Source organism: Melanerpes formicivorus, unplaced genomic scaffold (assembly GCF_026170545.1).
Source record: "Melanerpes formicivorus ecotype bairdi unplaced genomic scaffold, bMelFor1.0.p_v2 SCAF_3068, whole genome shotgun sequence".
Taxonomy (NCBI): domain Eukaryota; kingdom Metazoa; phylum Chordata; class Aves; order Piciformes; family Picidae; genus Melanerpes; species Melanerpes formicivorus.
In genome coordinates, this window is record NW_027145419.1 from 1,005 (window position 1) to 21,106 (window position 20,102).

Consider the following 20,102-nt stretch of genomic DNA (forward strand, 5'->3'; position numbering starts at 1 on the left):
TGTAACTATGAAGGGCTTTTTCTGCTGGTTTAATGACTGTTCTCCAGAACATCAGGATTGCTGGCAGGATCTCTTGAGAAGGAGAAAAGTAAGCATTCTGCTTTCCATGTTAGGTAGCTTGCCCAAAGGCATGAGTTGATGACAGACTGAAAAAAACAAAAGCTAAGGCTTCCTAGTGAAATAGTGAAAGCCACTATCTCACAGCATCTTCCTGCTACAGTCAGAGATAAGGGTATCTGATGTTAGAAAGATGAGGAACACTTACCCTTGTAGGAATACCAGCTCTTTCAGCTTTCCTTAACCCTTCCACACCAGCTTTGTTAGAAACAACAAGCACTATTTGTGCAAAGCTGGTTTGCTTCTTTGTGCTATTTATGAGGGCTTCCAGGTTTGTGCCTATGAGTGGGAAAATAATTCATGAGTTGTTCCTGCAGACTAAATACAGTTAACAGCTAGAAGTGGGGCTTAAGTAAGCAGCAGTGTGGGCGAGACCCAGTCCAAACCCCGCTGACGTTAACAATAATCCTCTTTTAATTGATCATACTGGGAACTGAATTCAACAGCTGGAGGCTCCAGGGCTTTTACTACCAATTACATTTGTAAACTGCAATTTATGGAATTGGAATGATGGTCTACATCTTAACAAGTGAGAATAATGAAAGCACTAGGAGTGTCTACATAGCAAGAAGAAATTCTGCTGCTGTCCCTATAGTGTAATGCAGTGGGTGCTTGAATCTAGAGATGTGCAGAGGTTGTAGACAAAATGAACAGTCAGTTTGCAGCAGAGGTTAAAGATCGCTCTGCCTGTGATTGAAATTAATCCAAGGGCAAAACTCTGTTACTGAAAGCCTATTAGAAGCCTATCAGAGCCTCCATGGAGAACTGCAAGGACTTCAGAGATTTTAAACCTGCTGAAGTTCCTTTCTCAAGAGTCCATTTTACACTGTAGTAAAGAACATAACTCTCACCTGTTCCAGAGATAAGGACAGCAACCTTCACTTTGTTTGTTTGGATTTTGCCTTGGATATGGCTGTGCACAGAGAGTGACCTATTTGCTTGCAAGGCTTGAAGCAAATTATGGACTTTAACATGGTCAGAGCCTGAATACATACAAGAAGAAAAAAAAACCCAAAACACCACAATAAAATTACACATAAATAATGGGAGAAGAGAGCAGAAAAGCAGCATGGCAAGGGATTAATGACATTACTGTACTTCTCATTATTTATTTATAGCCCTGGTGACATCTGACATTGCTAAGCACGTGTTCTGTGACTAAGACTGAAGTCATGAGAACTGCCATTTTAATACCCTTTACAAAAAAAGCCATGGAGGTGTCAGTTAAAGAGATTTCCAACTACCCTCCATGGAGCCTCACCAGCTATGGGATTTAGCTCTGCTTTTTTTGTTTTGAAGGAAAATTAAAATTTAACAACCTTTTTGTAGGGAGACAACTTTGCCAATCAGCCAGGCTGTCTCGTGTCTCTGTATGTCCTTAAGGACCTGCTGAGCCAGCTCCTTCTGAACTACCAGGACAGCACCGATCCCGCAATTAAAGGTCCGTGTCATTTCGTCCTCAGACAGGTTCCCTTCTTTATGGAGCCAGCAAAAGATTTCAGGAATCTTCCAGGTAAGAGCATCTGAAGAGAAAAATACCAATGAAGAGTGGAAAGCACTACCAATAGACAAATACTGGAATTATCTGAGCATTAAGAGCAAAGATCTGGATGGACCACACAAAGACCCACAGCAGCATTAGCTTCAGTGAAATTGGCTTGCATGCACAGAAATTTTCCTTCATTACTGAGTAAGACTTGAGGGTAAAAGAAGCATCACTCTGGGAGGTAATCAATCACACTGCTTGCCTGCAATCTGTTAATCAGTAATTAAAAACAGGCTCTGAGGCAGTCTTTGGAAAATCCTCCTCTTGAAGGTGACAACCCTGCTTCTAGAGAAACTATTGTACCAGAACTATAGCCTTAAAAACCATCAAAGCCTCATGCTGCCCTCAATTCCAACAAGGTAAGGATGACTTCCAGCAGCATCAGAAATGCTTCTGGACAAGCCACTGTAAAAGAACTCCAAAGACAGTGTAAGTTTCTTTCTTGTCTTGTTGCCTTTAAAATGGTATTATCCCTATTCATATACCTGGCTGTCCACTGGGGAAAAGTGAAAGAATGATTTGCATGCAGTTCTTGAGTGCAAAACTCAGCATCAGTTCCTTTATTTTATTCTACAACACAATGGACATTGCACATAGCAAGTCATTTACTTTTCCATACTCCACCTTTCCTGCAGGTGAAAAACTCTTTCTAGCATACCTGTTGAGATGGTGGTGAGGCTTATTTAAGGTAGGTTGAGGAGCATGAGAGGTACTTGAGCTGGTCACCTTACCTGAATGCTAATTCAAGACTTAATGAGTCTCATTTCATTAGCAATAATTTCCTAGGTTGTTGAAAATGCTGACAGTTCACTTTGGATCACTTTGAAAGTAGTTTTATTTTTGCAGGGATGGATAGGATTTCCTAAAAAATCCAACCCAAAACACCATCAGGGGAAGTGAATTCAATGGGAAGCAGCCTTGAGATGACCAAGTGTTTTGACTGGCTCTGGTTCAGGCACAAGGAGAAATTCAGAAACAATGAAGAAAAAAAGCAAACATTTCCAGATAGGCAACTCTAGCTCTTACTGTCCAAGTCAGCTTGGACGGCCCCACATACACAGGCTTCCACACCAGTCCATATCAACATGAAGATGTTTCCATAACATGCTGGTTTGGGCTGGCATGGAGTTAGTTGTCTTCATTATATCTAGTATGTTTTAGATTTGTGCTGAAAACAGTGTTGATCTCATGGGGATGTTTTAGCTGTTGCTGAGCAGTGTTTATCCAGAGACAAGGCTTCTGCTTCTCACACCATCCCACCACTGAGCAGGATGGGGATGCACAAGTTGGGAGGGGACACAACTAGGATAGCTGACCTGAGCTGATCAAAGGGATATTTCATACCATATGATGTCATGCTCAGCATATAAAGCAAGGGAAAGAAGGAAGGGGGCACATTCAGAGTGATGCCATGTGTCTTCCTAAGTAACTCCTGGGCATGATGGAGTCCTGGAAATACCTGTACACCTGGCTGATGATGGGAAGTGGTGAATGAGCTCCTTTTGCTTGTGTGCATGGCTTTTGCTTTGTCTATTAAACTGCCCTTATCTCAACCAACCAGTTTTCTCACTTTTGTCCTTCTGATGCTCTCCCCCATCTCACCACACTGGAGTGAGCAAACAGCTGTGTGTGGCTTACTTGCCAGCTAGTATTAGACTACAACACATAGCTTTTCTTTTTATCTCACCTAAAATGACACCAAAGGACTCTGGGAGAACTCTGGGGATGTTTTCCAGCAAGCCCCCTCCAGTGATGTGGGCATAGGCTTTCACATGGCCGGAGCGAAGGACAGGCAACAGAGTCTTGCTGTAGATTTTAGTTGGGGTTAACAAAAGATCTCCTGTAGATGAAAGAGGATGAAAGATGATGAATTACAGCAAGGAATGAAATGTTCATCAATAAAAAGGTGAGTAAATCTCAAAATATTAATTTGCTGGACACTTGCAAGCATTTACTAGATAAAACCACACCCCACCCCCACCTTTAATTTCTTTCCTGCATATGTGATTCATAGAATCATAGAATCAATAAGGTTAGAAAAGGCATGTTAAGGGATGCAGTAATATTTTAGTGGTTTAGAAAAGTTACAAAAGTAAAGGCACAGACAACACAACACTTAAGTGACATTTGGCTATTCAGAAGTTTAAGTCCTAATACAAGAAAGTGCTTTGCAAGTGGTACCTAATGTCTGGTCACCGGAGGTACCAACTGGAGAAGAGAAATCCAGCGATGACTTTTCCACAATCTTCCTTACAAGGCTGTACCCATTGCTATGAACCCCCGAAGAAGCTACTCCAATAACCACATCTCCATCAGTAATTCTCTCCAGCTGGGGCAGCATCTGCCCTCGCTCCACTGCACCAACAGCAAAGCCAGCCAGGTCGTACTCCCCAGGCGGATACATGCCTGGCATTTCAGCAGTTTCTCCACCTGTTGAGACCAATAAAAAGAGAGGGATCCAAATGTCAGAACTCATTTGGTCTAGAGAGGGAAACTTGATGTGTTTGATACAGCAAATGAGCATTTACTGCACAGTCTAAAGTTTTCCAAACAAGCATCTTCATGCTAGCCCCCCATATCAGGGAGAAACTCTCCCCAGCTGTCCACACAGCCATCTCATTTTTCCTTCAAACTCCTCTGCTGGTTACAATGTCTACAAGAAGAAAAACTTGACAATGATGATGTTGCCATGATATTATGACCTCTGCTCAACATGCTAACCTAGAGTACAGTCTTGTTTTGCTTTTGCACACATCAGGACTTGTTCAATAAAAAAATTATTCTGTTTCCAGAAAGTGTCCCTGAAGAGGCTCCAAATACACCTGAATGGCAGTGGAAGCTCAGTGCCTGACACCACTCAATCCTAGAGTCTCTGGAAGCCTTTCCAGGTTTCTACATTCCATTACTATAACCAACTTTAAAATCAAGGTTCCTTTGCTTAGATACATCTGTTTAAATCTATAATTAATGTTTGTGCAAACCCATGCATGTAGAAAAGCTTTTCAGTACCTCACCATCAAGCGGTGTGACAAATTAAAGGTGGTTGAGCTGAATATTCAGCTCTTGCAGAAATGCAAGGTAGCAATTTAAGAACATGCTTCAAATGAGAACTTTCTGAGGTGATAGTATACAAAGACAGCTCTACATGCAATGTACATGCACAGTGAAATGAGTGTGTGAAGCTGGACCCCAAACTGAAATTGATTTCAATGATCCAGGCTATGAAAAAGCATTTCCTCCTTAGGTTCAAAGTTACTGCATCATCTCTGTCCCTTCTCTTCCAAAAGTGCCAGATATGTGCAGAAGAAATCAGGGTTGTTAATACATTCAAATTTATTTCTATGCTAGTACAAAAAGATATTTGCTAACCAGCTAAAAATTTGGAGAAATTATTGTCTAGTAATTCACAGAATGGTTTAGGTTGGAAGGGACCCTAAAGATCATTAAGTTCCAATCCCCTTCACTAACAACATTCAAAGCCCTCTGTAGTTTTGCAGTCTCCCAACTGGAAATAAAATCAGTAAATAATACCATAGCAAGATGTCATAGAACAGGTACTTATGCTGAAGTATGAATGGTTTGATTGTACTTCATAAACTGAGATAACATCTTAAGACAAATATAAAGCTAACAGTTCATGCAGAAAATATTAAACCAGAACCTAAATAAACAGCCTCTTGTTCCAAGCTTGCAAGCTACCTCAGAATGACACACTCCCACTTAGAAGGGACTTTTTTACTACCTTTCTTAAAGAATTGGGGAAAAAAAAGGAAAGAAATACTCTATCACCAATTATAAAGTGATACTTGAGCTGTCATTTTTAGTCTTAAAGGTCTTATGAAAAAACCAAAAAAAGGTAATTCTCCATGTATCACAGTATCACAGTGTCGCTAAGGTTGGAAGAGACCTCGAGGATCATAGAGTCCAACCTATAAACACAGACCCCATGACTAGACCATGGCACCAAGTGCCACGTCCAATCTCCTCTTGAACGCCTCCAGGGATGGTGACTCCACCACCTCCCTGGGCAGCCCAATGAGGAACGACTCTCTCTATGAAGAGCTTTCTCCTCACCTCGAGCCTAAACTTCCCCTGGCACAGCTTGAGACTGTGTCCTCTTGTTCTGGTGCTGGTTGCCTGGGAGAAGAGACCAACCCCTTCCTGGCTGCAACCACCTTTCAGGTAGTTGTAGAGAGCAATGAGGTATCCTGGCCTGCATCAGGAACAGTGTGGCCAGCCGGAGCAGGGAGGTCATTCTGCCCCTGTACACTGCACTGGTTAGGCCGCACCTTGAGTACTGTGTCCAGTTCTGGGCCCCTCAGTTTAGGAAGGATGTTGACTTGCTGGAACGAGTCCAGAGAAGGGCAACGAAGTTGGTGAGGGGTTTGGAACACAAGCCCTATGAGGAGAGACTGAGGGAGCTGGGGCTGCTTAGCCTGGAGAAGAGGAGACTCGGGGGTGACCTTATCACTCTCTACAACTACCTGAAGGGAGGTTGTAGACAGGCAGAGGTTGGTCTCTTCTCTCAGGCAGCCAGCACCAGAACAAGAGGACACAGTCTCAAGCTGCACCAGGGGAGGTTTAGGTTGGATGTTAGGAAGAAGCTCTATACAGAAAGAGTGATTGCCCATTGGAATGGGCTGCCTGGGGAGGTAGTGGAGTCACCATCATTGGAGGTTTTCAGGAGGAGACTTGATGGGGTGCTTGGTGCCATGGGTTAGTTGTTTAGGTGGGTTGGATTGGTTGATGAGTTGGACGCGATGATCTTGAAGGCCTCTTCCAACCTGGTTTGGTTTATTCTATTCTATTCTTTATTCACCCCTGAGCCTCCTCTTTTCCAGGCTAAACAATCCCAGCTCCCTCAGCCTCTCCTCATAGGGCTTGTGCTCAAGGCCTCTCACCAGCCTTGTTGCCTTGTCACCACAGACCTCATGACTAAACCATGGCACCAAGTGCCACGTCCAATCCCCTCCTGAACACCTCCAGGGATGGCACTTATTATTGAAATGTATTATGCACTTTTATTACAGATCTCAAAAGGAAAAATGTATACATTGAGTCTTAACATCTTGGAATATGCTCATCTTAGTCAAACAAATCTCTGGCAACTCTAATTTTGCAATCAGTTTTGTAAGTAATGAAATCTAGTTTATCTAATTGTGGCATCATAGATTTGTCAAGGTTGGAAAAGGCCTCAAAGATCACCTAGTTCAAACCCTCCTGCCATGGGCAGGGATACCTCACACTAGATCAGGTTGCTCAGAGCCCCATCCAGCCTGGCCTTAAAAACTTCCAGGGATAGGGTCTACACCATCTCCCTGAGAAACCTGTGCCAGTGTCTCACCACCCTCATGGGGTAGAACTTCTTCCTAACATTCAATCTGAATCTACCCATATCTAGTTTTGCTCCATTCCCCCTAGTCCTATCACTTCTGGGTCTTATGTAGTGAGCTCCAGTCAAAGCTTTTGTGGCATTCCTAAGGACATTCTTGGGCTTTCTGGTTTTATGAAGCTTGTGGGAACACAACAGCTGTGAGATCTCTCCTTTCCCGCCACATTTGGTTAAAATCGGGCAAGCAGTGGAAAGGATGGTATGTACACACACACGGACATGTGCATGCACAGGAACCTTGCTTTTAGAGGAAAACCTGAGGCTTTCTTTTAGGATAAAGGATAAAAGTAAGCAAATCTATTTGGCATGTTTTAAAATGGACTTGAAAAATACAAAGAATTGTTAGTTTTCTGCTAGTTATTGTCATAAAGGGAAAGATACAAATAACAAAATTGATATGCAAATTCCTGAGCTAACTGCAGCATTTGCAGAGTACTCTCTCCTTCCAGTGGGTAGTATCATAGTATCAGTAAGGGTTGGAAGGGACCACAAGGATCATCTAGTTCCAACCCCCCTGCTATGGGCAGGGACACCCCACACTAGAGCAGCCTGGCCAGAGCCTCAACCAGCCTGGGCTTAAACACCTCCAGGGACAGCACCCCAACCACCTCCCTGGACAACCCATTCCAGGGCTTCACCACTCTCATGGTGAAGAACCTCCTCCTCACATCCAGCCTGAATCTCCCCACCTCCAGCTTCATTCCATTCCCCCTAGTCCTGTCACTACCTGGTATCCTGAGAAGTCCCTCCCCAGCCTTCCTGTAGGCCCCCTTCAGATACTGGAAGGCCACAATTAGGTCACCTTGGAGCCTTCTCTTCTGCAGACTGAACAGCCCCAACTCCTTCAGTCTGTCCTCATAGGATAGATAATTTCTGAAAGCAAAGGCATGTGATGCTTTGGTTTTTTTTTTTTTGACCCCACTAAGATTCATCAAATAAGTTAGCAAAACACACACATTAAAACCAATTCTAAAGATACTGCATAAGGTTTTTCATATCTTTCAGAGAAGAGTGTTCATACCCAAAAGAGCACATCCTGCTTTTTTGCAAGCTTCAGCTATTCCTGCAATGACACCCTGAGCCACTTCAACGTCAAGTTTGCCACAGGCAAAATAGTCAAGGAAGAAGAGGGGTTCCGCTCCTTGGGCCAAGATGTCATTAACACACATGGCAACCAGGTCCTGACCTATGGTGTCATGTTTGTTACACTCTTGTGCAATCTGCAAAACAGGGAGAGAACCTGCTGGTTAGCTTTGAGAAACTGAAACACAAGCAGAGACTGCAATGGAAGGGGATGGAAATCATGCTGTTCCTCTAGATGCTTCTTGAGGAGCAGCTTAATGGACTATCAACTCTGTGAGCCTCTCCTAGCATTTTATCTCAGGAATTGTTACTTAATTGGCAAGTACAAAAGGCACTTTATGTAAGTGGGCTGAACTGGAAAGGGTTTTATTGCAGTTTGTGTAAACACAAGAGAAACCACGTAATTAAATGTTTTTCCCCATGAGCAATCTTTTTGAAGGTGGAGATTCTACCCTAATGAGAAGTCCCCAGTTACATACTTAATACTAAAAACGAGTTATTTTAGTCACCATTTCAAGTATGGCTATTTGCATGCCAGAAATTAAACATGTATTTCATTCCCTTTTTAGAAAGAAAAAAAAAAAAAGGGGAGCATTTTTGAAAGACAACTGATACTCTCTGTTAAAACATTTTCCCTTCTGTGCTATTTTCCTTCCTTTATACGGATTTTCACCTTACCTTGAGTTTTGTGCCAACGCCATCAGTTCCAGATACCAAGACAGGATCTGTGTAACCAGCTGCTTTCAAATCAAAGAGGCCAGCAAATCCTCCAAGCTCTGCATTGCAGCCTGCCAGCCAGAAAACAGGATAAACCAGCACATTCTTACTTTCAGGAGTCTCTCCAGGATGCCCAACAAGAATTCTTTCTGATGTTTGCCAACAAGACATTGCTTTGCCACCAGGAAACTTCTCTCTGACATTTAAAGCCTCTTCACAAAGGCACAGGAGCTCCTAATCTTATGTTTGCTTTGTCTTTTGTTTTTCTTTAATATTACCTAAGTCTGAAAATCTAAACCTTTGTGATTACACATTCAGTAATTACTGTGACTGGTATGTTGCACTCTTACACTTAGTATTTTTTCCTGAAAACCAGAAGAATAATTCTGGTAACAGAGAGAAGCCCACTGCTTCCTGACACCAAGATGACAGGCCTTCCAACTGAAGGTGATAGGCATTTCCCCATTGAAATGTCTTATGTGTGTTAATACTGCTACTTATTGAAATGCCTTATGTTTGTTAATACTGCTACTCAGAGTGTATTAACACTCCTTGCTCTTATGACTGGTTGTGATATGTAAGTATGGTAGCCTTAAAACTGAAACTGGTTAAATCCTAAGAGTGAAAGAGGGATGAGTAAGAAAATACTAAGAAATGACTACTTGTACTAGTGCATGTATCTGTAGTTTTTTTTCTCTAGCTGTTATCTGACATCATTTGAAGGTTCCCAGTAATTTTGAAGCAGTAGTTATTCGATACATTTAAAACATAATTCATTTATGAAAAGAATTGCAAGGACTTGCTAAAGCAAGATGTGCCTGAAATCACAACAACCCAACGAATGCCGTTTTAACCAAGCAAAAGAGGTGTCTTCCTTATCTGCCTTCATTGATACATTGCATCTTGGAGGAATTCTACATCTTGACACCTCTCAAAGCATTAATCTACACAAATTGTGTAGTTCTCTGTGCAAGAAACAATTATAATCCATGTGATCAAAAAATGGCACTAAATGGTATGATTTTTGCTCACAGTTATTATTTTAGGGTGCTGAACTCTATTCTCTAACATCCATGGCATTCAGGAGTTAGAGTTTAGAGTCATTTGGGGAAGAGAATCTGTAAATTTAGAGAAGCACATTTTGAAGCAATCACAGGCATTTGCTTACTGCAGGTTATTTCTTGTGTAATCTAGAAACACACAGAACACAAAAAATATGAGCCTATGTATCAAGATCAACTGATAAATCTCATTGCCATGGCCTGACTGTAACAGGAATAGAAGGTACAAGACTTACCTGACCTTGATGTGGCTGCAGCCAGGGGCTTAATTTTCTGAACTAATGTATTCCCTGCTGCAATGTCTACCCCACTGTTTTTGTAAGTCAGGCCTCTGAAAAAATGTTTAAAGAAAAGAGAAGTTACAGCAATTGATGACCAAATGTACAAACATGTGTTTTAAAAACAATATTTACTGCTTTAAACTCACTAAGGGAGCTCACCATTCAGAATTCTACTCTGCTGTACAGAAAGCTTGTTCATATGAAATGATTTCTAAGTATTCCAGGCAGGTTCAATGGCTCAAAGGTTAATCTTTTTGCTGTTTGGAACCTGACCTCAGACATGTATCTGAGGATAGAGATTATTACACCAAAGGAACAAAACTCTACTGAGGTGTCAGTAGTATAGTTCAAATGCTCAGTGTATACAAAAACGCACTGCTAAATCAGAACAACTCAGCACTGTGCAGGATCAAGCTCAAGCTAGCCTTTCAGACCAGAAGCACCACATAAATCAATAGTCTCTAGGATACTTTGAGTGTTCTACAACTGGACCTTAAGGGCTGGTTTTCCTTATCACCTGGAATGATAACGTCACAAAACCATCCACACCTCATTTTCACTTGAATGCACCTTCTGTTAAAGTATATCTTTTATATTTTACGTTAAAAGACCCAAGTTCCATTTTAGGAATCTAGAATGAATTGTCCCCAAGCTCTGGTTGCTATACACAGCCATAAAACAGAGAAAACAGGCTTAGGACAAACCTGTTTACGTAACTTGTCTGTCCATAATGACTAAGCGGGGACCATGCCATATTTCCAGAAGGACCTTTCATTCTGGAGATAGTGAGTTTAATGACCTCTAATTACTAGTTGTACCAAGTGTATCTCAATCTAGTTAAGCAGTTGTTATTTCTATACTGTCACTGACACAGACTAGGCTACCTGGTGCAGTTCTGTTTTAGGTTCATACCTATTTTAGCACTCTTAGTGGTGTGATTCAGCATTAAGTGAAACACACTTGTGTCTTTAATATGCCACACACTTGATCAACAAGGACAAATACAACAAAACAGCTGGCCAAAGAGCTGTGCCACCAGGAAAATACAAAGGTATCTGCATTCACATTGTATCACTGCTCAAAAATTTGCATGAGGAAAAGTAATTATAAGGAGCAGTTGCTCAGCCTGTGAATCACTCAAGGAAATACCAGCCCTGCAGCAATAAGAGAGCAGTCTGGCCCTCACGGTCTGAACATTATAAATGTTCACCATATTTTCACCTTACATTTAAAAGCATGTTACCTACTTGGATTTGCTGAATCAACTTCTTAATTCTTCAATTCTTAAAAAAATACTTTAAAATTAAATAAATATTCTGGATATTTTCACATGGTGAAATGCATAGATAGAGCTTAAGCCTGCAAGGCTGCCAAGAAGAGGTGTGTACCCAACTTTACAGAGCAAATCATTACCTTTTCTTAACTGCGTGCAACACAGAAGCCAAAGTCAAATGTGCCTGACTGTCTGTCCTCCTAATCTGAGGGTGTCTGAGCAAAAAGTGGTGCAGACTGCAGGACAGTGAAGCAGCTGCTGGCTGTAAGCAGTTCCTAAGACCTTCTTCATGAGCTAGGAATCCTCACAGCATATGGGCACTCTAGTCAAGACACTTGCTGGCTACAGTCCATGAACTCAGTGGCTTAAAGAACTGTTCATTGAAGTACCTTATTCTCTTGCTTCACACACTCTCCTAATTTTTTTCTACAATACAAGTTCCAGTTACACACTTTCATGAAAATTCCTCAGAATGTGCATAGTACTTGAGAGAAAGAAGACTGAATACGAAGGCCCTTGTTCATTTAGTAAGTTTATTGATCATAATTTTACAATATACTAAAGAGTATACACTGTAAGCAAAAATGGAACTCTTACTAATATGCTTCATAGACTACAAATAACCTATGATCAAAGTTATGTTTTGAGCTAATGGGAGCATTGGCAGGCAGATATGCTTCACATTAGGTAAAAATAGTCTAAAAACCTGCAGGAAGCTCTCACTAACATTAGAGAGACAGTAGAAAACAATGCTTAAAAAAAAACCCACACCCATATAATCTCAAGCCTATTAAACTGAATAGTGGGAAAATAAAAGGAATAATGATAGAATGGAACAATAAATCCTACCCATGTTGTTAGCTGGCTGGATTGGTAAAATGCATGCCCCAGCAAGCTAGGTGTAGATTTTAACCATTTCTAACAACTCTAGAATGAACCAAAGAATAGCTCAAACTTTGTCCATCTCATGATATTAATATTAGACCTAGGGACAATACCAATCTAGAGCAAAAGACATGGTTTAAAGCCCAAGAACCAGAAGTTCACCTTCCCTAAAACAGGCAGATAAAAAGGCACAGGTTATTCCCATATGCTTTTCACTGTAGCACAGCTCACAACTTGGAAGAATAAGAACAAGGATGAGAGAGCCATCAGAAAGCCTGCTCCTTCCTTGGCTGGTTTTGCTTAGATGGCTTTCAAGGGTGACAGTTAAAACTTGTCTAGAGTTATATATAGTAACAACATCATATTGTGTAAAATAATGACATCTTTAGGTCCTTTTTACACCAGTTATTTCCATTTCAAGTAGTTCAAATATCTACCTGGATTGCCTCAGGAAAGCTATAGCCCGATAACCAATGTCCTTTCTATAAATGGCACCCTTGAACTGTATGGCTGCTACTCCCTTGTTGGCTTCTTGCAGTGCTGTCATTAGATCCTCTTTAATAGCAGTTACTGTAAGGACTCTTCCTCCACTAGTCACCACTTTGCCATCCTTCAGGGCTGTGCCTGCATGGAACACCTCCAGTCCTAGTTGCTTAGCCCTAGAAAGTCCTGTGATAGTAATTCAAGGAAATAAATGCAGAAAACACAGTTGATTAGAACAGTCTCGATTAAATTACAGATGAAGAGGTATTCAGCACTTATTGACTGTGTCTAGAAACCACAACAGAATTCACTGTGATCATGCATGCAACTAGGTATAAATATCTAAACCCTCAATTTTTTAGGGGAAATAAATCTGCTATTTGTATGCTCACAGACAGAGGAAGAGCTGAAACATCTGCATACAACATCTAGTTCCAATTGGATGGCACACTGACACAGACACCACAGAGCAACATGATGGAAGAATCAGCCCAGAACTACTATTTTACTGTAACACACATTAAAGAAATACTACCAAACTTCACAATGTAGCATGCTGTTATGGTTTGGTCTCAACCCACCATACATGGAGAATTGGAAACGTGATGGGTGCAAAACCAATAATCTTTGATGTGTGAAAATTCACTCATCTCTTGCTGACCACAGGAGGTAGTTTCTAAGAATCCAAGTTACACTGACTGACCTTCATCTGGCACAAGAGAAAATGGAGGGAGAGCAGGAGAGGACTCAGGGTCCTGTGGGTTCTTCTGCTGTACTTACCTGTTATTTCCAAACCCTTGGGATATGTTCCTGGATACCCTTCGCTAGCCATGACCACCGTCACGGCTGCGCTGTCTTCAAACCAAACTGGCATGGAACTGGACAGCTTTTTATTGACAACTGCTTGCATAACTTCATACAAATCACTTTTCAACAGGGGAAGAATTACCTATAAGAGCACAGATTAGCCAATTAAAGAAAACAATGTCCATTGTTACATTTTCTTCATTGACCTTTCAAAAATGCTAATGCAACTGTAAAAACAACATTAAACAAGGATGTTCATGTGCTGTATTTTCACACACCATCTACATACCTTTAAAAATACTCTTCCTTAAAGATAATTTCTAAAGGTAAAAGAACTGTTACATGTGGGGAAGAAAAGTTGGAGGCCAAAAAAGCCTATTTGTTCTGAGGAATAGAAATAAAGAGGTTTGCTACCCCAGCTCACGGGGAGTAGAGAAAGGAAGGTGTGTGGTGGTTTACTTCCTTAATAAGTAAAAAAGATAAATATCTAATTCTATTCCAGAGAAGATAGACAAGTGTTGAATTTCATTCAAGGTTATTCCTGCAAAGCCCATAATTGAGTATTACCTGATGAAAGCTTCTCTGGAATGGAACAATTTCATAACAGATCTACTCTCTTGAATAAACAAAACTCTACATCTCAGTGCAATTCATCCAGAAGTTAGTTAAGAATAAAGGTAGATGGCAACAGACTTTTCTCCTTCCCATAATGCTGAACTCTGGCTACCTACAAAATAACTCACCTGACATTCTGGGTCACCAAATCTGCAGTTAAACTCAAGAACTTTAGGTCCATCTTTTGTAAGCATTAATCCAGCATAAAGTACACCTAGAATTAAAAATTATATAAAAAGCTAAGGAACTCCACAAGCCCTCCTTTGGTTGTTTTTTTTTATCCCATCTATCCAAATAGTGTTTAAAAAGGATGCCCCCTGTGCTCATTTAAAGGTAGGATGTTACTACTCCAGAAGTGTTAAAAATAAATCAGGCAGAAATAGTTGTGATTATAATTTTGCAGCTGATTCTCAAATGCTTGCCTTTCTGCTCTTCCTTACTCGACATCCACCATTAATGAAATTATACCCAGTGATTTCAGTGGACTCTGAATCAAGCCACTGACACTAAACCCAGTTATCTAATAAATCAGGTATCTCCCTTAACTTACAGTGTGTGTTAGCCCCAAAAGAAGGCAGTGTAAAAAAGTCTTTCTCCTTACGATTAAAACTTTTTGTACATAAGTTTAATTAAATTAAAATCAAATTAGGAGCTTTTGAACATACCAAAATAGGGGACACCTTCTTTCCTCATGCCATCAACAGTTTTCTGAAGAACAGTATCTCTTATTTTCTGCAGTAAATCTTTAGAAATCTAATAAGACAGGATGAGAAAATAGTGTTAGCAAGAAGGGATTTTTCCTCCTGTGGTGGCCAGCATTTTTAAGAACCAAGCAGGACAGTTGAGTGGTCTCTTGCTCACTCCAAAACATTTTATACAATGGAAAGCTAGTGATTTTTTTTCTCTCTCCTCAGACAATGTATCACAGCATTAAAACAACCACTTGCATTTGCATTATGCACTTGCATAAGAAGGACATCGAAACACTTGAACATTTCCAGGGAAGGGCAACAAGGCTGGGGAGAGGCTTTGAACACAAGCCCTATGAGGAGAGGCTGAGGGAGCTGGGATTGTTTAGCCTGGAGAAGAGAAGGCTCAGGGGAGACCTCATTGCCCTCTACAACTACCTGAGGGGTGGCTGTAGCCGGGAAGGGGTTGGTCTCTTCTCCCAGGCAACCAGCACCAGAACAAGGGGACACAGTCTCAAGCTGCGCCAGGGGAGGTTTAGACTCGAGGTGAGGAGAAAGTTCTTCACCGAGCGAGTTGTTCGTCATTGGAATGTGCTGCCCAGGGAGGTGGTGGAGTCACCGTCCCTGGAGGCATTCAAGAGGGGATTGGACGTGGCACTTGGTGCCATGGTCTAGTCATGGGGTCTGTGTTTATAGGTTGTACTCGATGATCCTCGAGGTCTCTTACAACCTTAGTTATACTGTGATTTCTTCAGACACTTGTCCATGCTCAGCTCTACATGTGCTATCACTCCCACTGACTTCAATGCAAAAAAACATTTGCACAGACATACTGGAATTTAGAGAAGGCCTCCTGAAGATAAATGATCCAATTTTATTTAATAAACACAATCAGAGAAGTTCCTTGCCAAACAGAAACTAAACTACCTTAAGCCACAGTAAAACTCTATCATTAGCTTAGCTCAGCACAAGATAAACATGTGGTTTCAGGCGCTTGGCTTGAACGATCAGCATTTCGCAATACTTAAAAAGCCAAATCAAAATACGAGATTGTAGAAATTAAAACACTTCCACCCTAAAATTAAAAGTCACTCAGAAGAAATTCTCTTTAGAGAAGCAAGTTTCTTCAGTTATGAATCTTACTTGACCATGCCTATTTGAGGCAACTCTTTCCATCCACAGGAGCCCACTCTCTCCTGTTTTTCATGGTGGAACTAAAAATTCACCTATGCTTTCAATAGCAGAGCTGTAGGACAGCTGTAGTGAAACAACAGTACAAGTTTACCTGAGGTGCTGGGGAATAAGCTCCCATCCCACCAGTGTTAGGGCCTTCATCTCCATCCATTAATCTCTTGTGGTCCTGGGCTGGAGGCATGGGAGCAATTGTGATGCCATCAGTGAAACACAAGCACTAGAAAACAAGGACGATAATCGAAACTCCAGTGTATAGTTAAAATTGAAGTGCAAATAAAATTTTCAGTGTTGCAAATGGATGTTTAAGAGTGTAAGCTCTGTCTCTCTGATAAAAGAGCCCTACAGTATTCTAAATGTTGCCATTTTCCTTCAGTGCCTCATTCTGTATGACCATCCTACAGAAATTACTTTGAATAGAACACATAAAATGTTAGAAGCTCAGCTCAGTAGTTGCACTGAAAAGAAATACTCAAAAAAAAGGAAATACTTAAAAATAATTCAAATAGTCCCCAGTGGAAGATACTTCTTCCCTCTTTCTTCCTCCTCCCCTGCCTGGAAGGAAGGCACCACATTTCCTCTTCCATTTCCTTTTCCTTTTAAATAAAACTATTTATTTTAAAATGATTCACAAATTATTTGTATAGCAGATGCTTTTATCCTTAGTATCTTCATAACAACAAGCCTCCTGGCATCTTCTGCAACTGGATGATGATGTTCACCATTTGGACTACTACTAGCAGCACTACCTAGAGCATGTTTCATGATGCTAATTAAAAAAGCAAGCAAGGATTCTTCTGCAAAACCTGAAAATGCCAAAATATTAAAAGCTACAGTCATCTGTGGAAGGTGAACTATTTTGACAGGCAAGGCAAGCAGTATGTTTTCTTCACTGCTGTCAGACACCATAATACAACCCCCTTTAAACTGCGTGATCATCTTAGTGTGTTAGATCACAATAGGCCTGCTAGCATTCAAAGGACTAATTAAGAGTATTGCATATTTTCCACCAGAGAATAATCAGAGAATAACTCAGGGGTGACCTTATTGCTCTCTACAACTACCTGAAGGGGGGGCTGTAGACAGGCAGAGGTTGGTCTCTCCTCCCAGACAACCAGTACCAGAGCAAGAGGACACAGTCTCAGGCAGCGCCAGGGGAGGTTTAGGCTGGAGGTTAGGAGGAAGTTTTACACAGAGAGAGTGATTGCCCATTGGAATGGACTGCCCGGGGAGGTGGTGGAGTCACCAACACTGGAGGTGTTCAGGAGGAGACTTGATAGGGTGCTTGGTTGCATGGTTTAGTTGATTAGGTGGTGTTGGATGATAGGTTGGACACGATGATTTTGAAGGTCTCAGGTCTCTTCCAATCTGGTCTGGTCTGGTCTGGTCTACTCTACTCTACTCTAATTCTAATGATGATCTGGATAACCTCTAAGCACCTAAAAAGGTCATGCCACCCAGGAAATAAGGGTGACCAATATCTGCCACACCTAATTTCTTCACATCAGGCAGGAAACCAGACTATGCAAAGATTTGCAACAGTTGGAAACGACAGCTTACTTTATAAATGCCACCACCTCCTAGTTGGATTATGCTGCATGCTGTGAACATTCAATTCCAGCTCCAAGACTCAGGAACCTGAGCTGGTACTTGGCTGCACTTTTTTGTATGATGCAGGTGTCAAGTTGCCCTGCCACCTCAAAATCTGGGCTCCAATTCTGCTTTTCACCTTCAAACTCTGCTCATTAAATCTGATTTGCTTTTTTAAATGAAGGAGCTGAATCAGCTTAAGACGAAAGAACTGCTCTTTCTGCATCTGCAGAGTAAGTCAACACTGTCAAAACATTCAACAGCCTTTGGTTCTAGGTCCCTTGTCCCCTGGTGCACTTCCACACTGCAATTATCTCTGACAATGAAACTGGTTGAAGAGGATGCTTGAGTTGATTCTTCCCTTGCTCCAAAGGAGTTTAATGATCCTCCATGATGCAATTCAATATATTCCCTTCATCAGTAAAGCTAATTAAATAAAGTCTCCATTCTCCCTTACTCTCAACCACTTCACCAGCTTGTTACCTGTACAGATTCAAATGGCACTGGGCTCTAAACCAGAACACAGCAAATGTGCAAGGCAGCATTGTTGATTTCCCTGGAAAAAGTCTTTAGGTCATAGCTTCACAAAGAGGTAACTAGTACCAAAGGCAAACAGCAGTGGAGAGGAAGCACTGCAGAAAGGAATGGATCTAATACTGTCTTTGGCATCAGAGAAACTGTAGCACAGAACTGTGCACTTAATGACAGCCAAAAATATTAGGGTTTGGTATTTTTTCCCCATGTGTCAACAGCTGTTTACTGCTTATATTTATTTATTTGAATTACTTTAACAGACTGTAGGGAATTTGGTTCTTAACACAGCTATCTTAAATCGATACAACTTCACTCATAAACACAAAGCTGCCTCTAATTTCTGTAGCAAAATCCTACACACCACTGCTGTAGGGACTTAGACTGTGTTTCCTAAATCATTTACAGCAGGTATAATCAAAGTGTTGCAGTGAGATGTGCACTTACAGAAACTTCTTCTCCTTCAAGAAGTTCTTCAACAACAACAGTTTCCCCAGCTGTGCCGAAAGTCTTGTCCTACAGTAAAAGTAAAATCTCTTTAGCTTGGTTTCAGTTAAACTATTCAAAATGCAACAAGAAGATAATGGTTTTTTGAACAGAAAGAAAAATGCAGCACACTTTTGAGAGTGCTAATCTATTCTCCATCCTGGGTACATCAGCAATGGTGAAAGCTTTGCTCAGCTTTTCTTTTTATGCTTAAATAAATGCAGATTTTTGAGGCTGAGTGTTTTAAAATTGATATTTATGACTCACTGAGTAATTCCTCATGCTCTGTCTTCTGAAGTTCACACCTGTGACACTGGGACTAATAGCATGGACTGTCAAGTCTATAATCTGAACTTTTAGCTCCTAAGAAAATGCAGTTCTAGAGAATAGATTGGAAGGGGCTAGTATTTTCAAATTCCAACGCCATGTTTGAACACTAACTGCATATTAGGCAGTTAAGAACAACCAATTCACTTAGGAGATAATTTTGTGGGTCTGTAGGACTATAACATCTTTTTTGTCATTGTTCAAGATACTGTGCCACATGTTAAGGCATGTATTTCTCCAATAGCCACACATGCACAACAAAATCAGAGGATCACAGGATGTTAGGGGCTGGAAGGAGCCTCTGAAGGTCATCGAGTTCAACCCCAAATGTCAGTGCACATCCTACATGCTGATTCTTGAAAGACAATTGTGTCAAACAACATCTCCTATGAACCAGCATAGCACCAAGTTATAAGATGCTGTACTGCTGCCACCAGCTGAGGACCTGACTTGATATTCCTGTTGAGATAAAATTGCTTTGTTTTGCTTCTCTTCAGCTTTTGATGGTCCTAATATATTTAATATCCTACCCAAATAATCTCACTGAAATTTTACTACACATTAAGTGCTGTGTGTTCTGGGTTTTCATTAAGAATCACTTTACTTTAGCCTATAGGAACTATGCCTAGAAAGAGTACCCTGCCTTGAGCAATAATAATACAGAGCTTCATAGCTACCCAAATAATGGGTAAAAGATTTCACATCTTTTAGTCAAGTTCCTATTACACACAAATAAAGAGCATCTTTGAGATTCTGAGATGGTTAACAACTTGTTTGGTGTAAGAACACCTCCACTTAGTGCATGACTTTTCTACTCACTTGCATGATTTCTGTAACAGCTTTGCAGGCTTCTTCCTTGTTTGAAGCCACAATTACTCCTTTGCCAGCTGCCAGGCCACTAGCTTTTACAACTAAAGCAGGGAAGTTTGCACTTCAAAGGTAGAAAAGAGATTCAGCAGTTAACACTGTGTACTGAAATATACTTTCTAGGCATATTAACATTTCAGTAGTTGAAAGATCAAAATACT

General features: G+C 41.0%; 1 protein-coding gene across 1 annotated transcript; it reads right to left on the bottom strand.

Moving 5' to 3' along the window:
• Positions 1–220: 220 nt before the first annotated feature.
• LOC137440480 (trifunctional purine biosynthetic protein adenosine-3-like) lies at positions 221–20,005 on the bottom strand (the record flags this gene model as incomplete). The annotated part of the gene is made up of 15 exons (XM_068136723.1): positions 221–396; positions 969–1,100; positions 1,437–1,640; positions 3,351–3,503; positions 3,845–4,093; positions 8,077–8,275; positions 8,817–8,926; positions 10,153–10,247; positions 12,793–13,024; positions 13,619–13,787; positions 14,389–14,474; positions 14,926–15,013; positions 16,235–16,360; positions 18,709–18,777; positions 19,894–20,005. Coding segments are annotated over 15 exons (2,200 nt in total), but the record flags the coding sequence as incomplete, so codon positions are not given.
• Between the last annotated feature and the right edge of the window lie 97 nt (positions 20,006–20,102).